General features: G+C 45.4%; 1 protein-coding gene across 1 annotated transcript in view; it reads right to left on the bottom strand.

The window, feature by feature from the left end:
* The window catches only part of EFCAB6 (EF-hand calcium binding domain 6), a 1,149,121-nt gene that overhangs the window by 348,404 nt on the left and 794,717 nt on the right, over positions 1–6,000 (bottom strand). The window contains exon 21 of the mRNA XM_030215418.1: positions 3,252–3,370. Within this exon, the coding sequence (XP_030071278.1) occupies positions 3,252–3,370 (119 nt within the window). The remainder of the gene's footprint in view (positions 1–3,251; positions 3,371–6,000) is intronic.

Genomic DNA, 6,000 nt, shown 5'->3' with positions numbered 1-6,000 from the left:
CCTCAAAGGACAGCCGAGCAACCCCGAATCTTCACCCGCGGCGACCGCCGTTCACCAGGGTTGAGTCCCCAGCTGCAGGCGGTCATGGGACTGCTGGAACCTGGGGTTGACGGACTGACCTGGCTGGAGTCGGGAGTGTGGGCACTAGCAAGCAGCAGTCAGGTTCAAAGCAAGTCTCTGGGCAGGCGGCTAGCAAACAGTAGTCAGGTTCAAAGCAAGTCTCTAGTAGGCAGGCGGCTAGCAAACAGTAGTCAGGTTCAAAGCAAGTCTCTGGGCCGGCGGCTAGCAAACAGTAGTCAGGTTCAAAGCAAGTCTCTGGACAGAACCAGGAAGTAACAACACAGAACCACGGAGCGGGCTTCGGGAACAGAACCTGAAGCAACGTATCAGCTTAGATTCCGTCTTTAAATATCGAGCCCCATTAGCCGCCCCGCCCTCGAGGGAGAAAACCACCAATCCGGCCCCGGGAATCGGCAGAGCCCTTCGGATTGGCTCTGCCCGATCTCCCAGGCGGAGCCACTGCCTCGGCCCTCCAATCCGGCGCTTTGTAGGCGGAGCTCCAGGGCCCCCGGCTCTGGAGCGAGGGACACCGACCCTAGCATACTAGCGCCGCCATCTTGGGTGGCGCGAACCTCGCCTCCACACCTGGCGACAGAGAGACCGGTGGTTGCCATCGCCGCCCGCCGGTCTCGGCCCGACTTGCCATTTCCGCGGCAGCGCCCGCCCCCACGCTGGAGCCTCCGGGCCGCCATCCTGCGCCACGGAGGACGCTGGCTCCTGTCCCCTGCGGCGGAAGAGCAGGTAGCGCGGGACGCGACAACACTTCTATATCAGTTTCCAGGAAACAATTTAGCACAGAAACAGTTTTATGTTCTTTGCTTACTACAGGGAAATCTTTGCTAGGTCTAGGACAACAAATGGTAGGGATAAAAGAATTCTTCAGTGCATTTGAATTTGTTGAACATGCTCTCTTAGTAAACATATGAGTGGCTTGGGTTTGTCAGGAAATGTACTGCAGTGGTTTTCTCTTTTTTTTTTTTAAATCAGAAAGATCCCATAAAGTCAAGATGAATCGTGTTTTGCAAGCAGTTGTGGTGTTCCCCAGGGTTCACCTTTGTCCCCTATTCTGTACAATGTGGTAATGCAATCTTTGGGAATGGAACTTGAGAACCAAGGTATTAAAACACCCATTTAAGCTTTCCTTCACCCAAAACTGGGATACCGCCTTAGATCAGATGAAAGGATATGGATATCATTGAGGGGTGGGTCAACTCACATAAGCTAAAACTGAATAGGAAGTTTAATCTTGTGAACCTTATCATGAAAGTACTCAGCCAGAATCTGGGGAGAAAGTGAAGGGGAGTTGGAGGTGAAGGCACTTTGAGGCAAGAGTTCAGTGTGGTAAAGAGACGTAGAGGGTTTGAGCCAAGAGAATTTGTCAACTGGATGTAGTCCTGTTTCGCAAGTGAAAGAGCAGACTGGAAGAAGGTCAGCAACAATTTGAAATGTATGAAGTCAGCATGGCGTTTGGTAGAGTGGGCACAGGAACATAGGTATCAGAGTCTAGAGGTCAGCCAAGGCTGGGGTTTGGTACACCTTACAGAATAGGGAATGGGAGGAGTAAGAGTATCCATTGCAGAGGAGAGAATAATATTATAGGAAGAGATAGCCTCATTGACAGACTTGGATAACATAACGGTTCAGAAGAGATTTGAAACACCGGAGACGAGAGGAAGGGTCAATAGCCTGAAGATTCCTAAATGTATTGGTTGAGATTGGACAGGACTAGGGAGGAAGGGGTTTAATTGTGAAAGTTATCAGATGATGGTCAGAGAGGGGAAGAGCTGAGGCACAGAAATTGGATGGAGGGGAGTAAGAGAAGATGCTCATGGATGGAGATGCGGGAAAGGGAAGAGAGAAAAACTGCACATGGATGGAGATGAGGGAAAGGAAAGAGAGGAGAAAACTGCACATGGATGGAGAAAATAGGCAAAAGCTGGATCCACATTATACCTCCTCCAGTCAATTCCACAGAGGAGGACACAGCTTTTACTTATTGATGTAGGGCAAGAAATGAAGAAGAGGAAATTAAAGAAATAAATGGAAAGGAAGCCCTGGAAACGGAGTTAAGAGAACAGATAGAGAGCAGCAGAATCAGAGACTGGGACCAATATGGATAGAAAAACAAAGTCACCAGACAACAAAGTTAGAAAAAATCATTTTATTTTCATTTTAGTGTTTGGAATATGTCCAATTTGAGATTTTACATCTGCTGTCTTATTTTGCGCTGGGTATACTGGAGCTGTAACAGCTTACAGAAATGATTGATAATGAAAAAAAATCACGTTATTTTTTCTCCTGTACTAGTATAATATTTTCAATGATGTCGTTTATATGCGACATGGCTGGTATAAGGGGTGTGGCTAATGTGGGTGTGGCTATCATAGGGTGGAGCCACATGTGGTGACCCTGCCCATAATGAGTACCGGCACCTTTTTTTCTACAAAAAAAGCACTGGTTAGGGTAAGCATGGTGTTTACGAGAGATAGAGATCGTGGATTTAGTAAAGTTTGTTACAGAAAGAGTGGGCATTCCACACAGCACACAAGAAAGGCAGAGAAGAAGGGGGGAAGAAAGGAACAGAAATTAGATTGGAGACATCACGGTGTGACCTGTATGAACAGGATGAGAGCTGATGTGGAGGACCAGGATTGGGATTTATGTCCCCAGCGGAGAGCAAGAGAAGGAGCAATAGAGTACGGAGAAGAGTAGGACAGGCATGATGACAGCGACAAAGGCAAGATGTACTCAGATAGAATGGAAATAGTTGAATGGAAGGACTAATAGGAGATGGTCAATATGATTCCTTTTTCTTGGTGCTTGTGTATTTTTTTATTTGATTGTCTCATCTTTCTAATACAAGTATATTTGCTTGTAAATCTATTTGTAAAATATATAAATATAAAATATATTTTTTTAAAGTATTCACAGATTATACACATATGCACAAAGTCTAAAATCTGCTCTTCACAGTATTTTAGAAATCCTGATGGACCTGTTTTACTAAGATTTTTTTGAGAAATGTTTTACTGAATCAGGACTAATAAGACTTCACTCTAAGAGGGATTCACAATTGTTTAATCAGTCTTCATAAATCCCTCAAGACTATATCTTTTGCTAGATCCTTGGCAAATGTCAAATCTCTTTTCCAATTAAAAGTTGTAAAGAACAAAAGTTAAGAAATGCCATACCTTGTCCAAAGCTTATCAAATTCTACCGATGTGATAGGAACTGCAAATCTGTACAATACAGTTCTTAAATCCTTCTTTTGTATGATGCCATTACCATCACTATCAAATTCACGAAAAGTCTAGAATATAGAAAAAATATGCTTTTAGCGACACCATTGTAAAATTATTATTTGTACAGGTTATCAGAATAGAAAATAGAAACACAGAAAAATGATGGATTTGGAGACCATATGGCCTGCAAGTCTGACCATCCACACCAACTATTAAGTTCTATAATCCTTCCATCAGGCCCCGATGCTCAGAAGTACACACAGGCGCTAGCACCAGACTAACACCCGTCTACCTGCACAGCATGCCTGGAAGCCCTCACCGTGAGAAACAAAGAGCACGGGAAGGGACAATGCAAGTAGCATTAAAATTACATTTCAACTCGGTGATTTCCTATTCTCCTCATGCAAAGAAAACAGCACAATTAAGTAAGTCACCCTTAATGAAGGAAACTCTAATTCCATCCCTGAGCTGGTGTTAGGGTTTCTGAAAAAGTACTGGTGCTGAGCAGTCTTGTTTCCTGTAAGGTAAAATTAGTCCTTACCTGATAATTTTCTTTCCATTTGTCCCAACAGATCAATCCAGAGACTTGTGGGTTATGTTCCTTTACCAGCAGGTGGAGAGAACTTCAGAGGTTTACTATATGTGGTCATGTGCAGCCACCTTAACTTCAGTATTGTCGATACCAAAGCAGTGAAAGAATGAAGAGGAAATCTAACAGTAATTCCTCTCCTGTCTGCATAAAGCCCATGTAAGCTCCTCAACTGCTCCTGCGGGAGTGTAACAACGGAAGGTTTCCTTTATGTTTTGATTTGTATTTTTGTTTTTTTTTAGCCAAAAATCTAATGAAAGAATCTGATGAAACTGAGGCAACTAGAAAAAAAAACACTCAACCCAGAACAACAAAGGGCGGGCTTCTGGATTGAACTGTTGGGACTAATGGAAAGAAAATTAACAGGTAAGGACTAATTTTACCTTCCATAATGTCCCAGAGATCAATCCAGAGACTTGTGGGGTATACCAAAGTAGTCCTCAAGTGGGGTGGGGTACTATAACTTCAGCAGACTAGAGCGATGCTCCACAGGCTACGGCTACATGCGCTGCCATGTCAAGTCTGGAATGACTGGCGCTGCCACGCCAAGCCTGCAAAGCCTAGCAAGGGAAGGACAGCAGATCAAGTGGACGATTTGCAAAAGCCATCCACGGCAGGACAGAGGACCAAGTGGCCAAACTGAAAAGGGAAGCCACGGAAGCCAGACGGAAAAGGAAGTCAACTGCAATCTGGAAGAAAGCGCTGCCACCTGCAACGGGAGAGACTGTCTCATACAGAGATCAGCCGAAGAACTTGTCTCTTTCAGACAAACACCACCGCGGCTCTTGAAACCAGATCCCCTTTCTTGTGACCAGCCAGGGCACAGCATGAGGCTATGCCGGAAGGCATTTCTGCTCAGCAGGTCAGGAATCTGATGATCCCACCACAGTGTGGGTGTTTTGTAAGGAGAAGTCGCCTTCCTATATATCTAAGGCTCTCCAGGTTCTGAATGTCTGCTTCTGATCTGCCACCATTGCATCTGCTAACCTTTAAATGGCAAGAACTAGAAGACCGCTTCAGTCTTTAGCAGTGCATGAGGCTATGTAGGAAGTCATTTCTGCTTAGTGGGTCACCCCCGACGTTGCCCCACTATGCAGAGACGTAGCTACGTGGGGTGCAAGGGGCTCCCCTAAATGGATTTTGAATAAAATGGTGACTTTGCGATCAGCCCTTCAGCTTCAGACTGACGCCTATTTTACAAAAGGTCTGCTCCTCCTGACATCAAAACCGCTACGCCCGCATCTGCCCATCTAAAAATGGACAGCCAGCGTGGCTTTGGAAATTGCATTACCTTCCTAAGGTCCCGAGCAAAGCATGGCACTAAGATCTGACCAACGGAACTCGCTGGTCACTTCTAAATAGTAAGGGAGTACATGGTGAACGTCCAAGAAGCAGGAAGAGACAAAGGTGGAATGGGATGAAAGGCAGAAACCACCTTATGCAGAAAAGACAGGACTGTGCAATAGAACTGATGCATTGGAGTTAACAAGAGTGGCTAAGAAAACGAGCCAGATAGAATAGCATAATATGGCTGTTGCACCATTGCGCACTACAGATAGCAAGCTGCAGCGGGTCCTGAAGTGTCTCCTCTAGAGCTCTGTGCTCACTCTCACCTGGTTGCAAACTCTACAGTGAAGTACTTCCTGGACCACTCCATGAAATCTAGGTGCCCCATACCATGAAAAGATGCCACAAATGCCACTGAAGCAATTAGAAGTACCAGGCATCCTGCAGAAACCAGGGTAGTATGCAAAGGTGAGGCTAGTATCAGTGTGCAAAAAGAGAGAGGAGGGCAATCTTTAGTACAGTAGTGTAGTGATAACTGTTCCAGTCATGCAAGAACTGCTTGGCCAGGCAAGCAGTAAGAGAGAATGAAATAAAATATGCCCCATTGGAAACATAGCTGAGTCCACAGTTTCTAATAGGGTGGATAAACCAGCCTTGAACCTGTAACCTTCAGGCAGAACGGCCAGCCACCTTCCTGAATAAAACTAATTTGATGTAAACAGTACACACAGAGCAAATGCCTCCAGGGCAGCACAGAGTGCAGGATTACCATGGAGACCGAGAGAAACCTGAGAGGAGTGCACTAACCTCAAAATGTAACAT

The sequence above is a fragment of the Microcaecilia unicolor genome, chromosome 9 (genome assembly GCF_901765095.1).
Source record: "Microcaecilia unicolor chromosome 9, aMicUni1.1, whole genome shotgun sequence".
Classification (NCBI taxonomy): Eukaryota; Metazoa; Chordata; class Amphibia; order Gymnophiona; family Siphonopidae; genus Microcaecilia; species Microcaecilia unicolor.
Note: the sequence above shows the minus strand (reverse complement) of the source record. Positions and strands in the feature narration are given on the sequence as shown.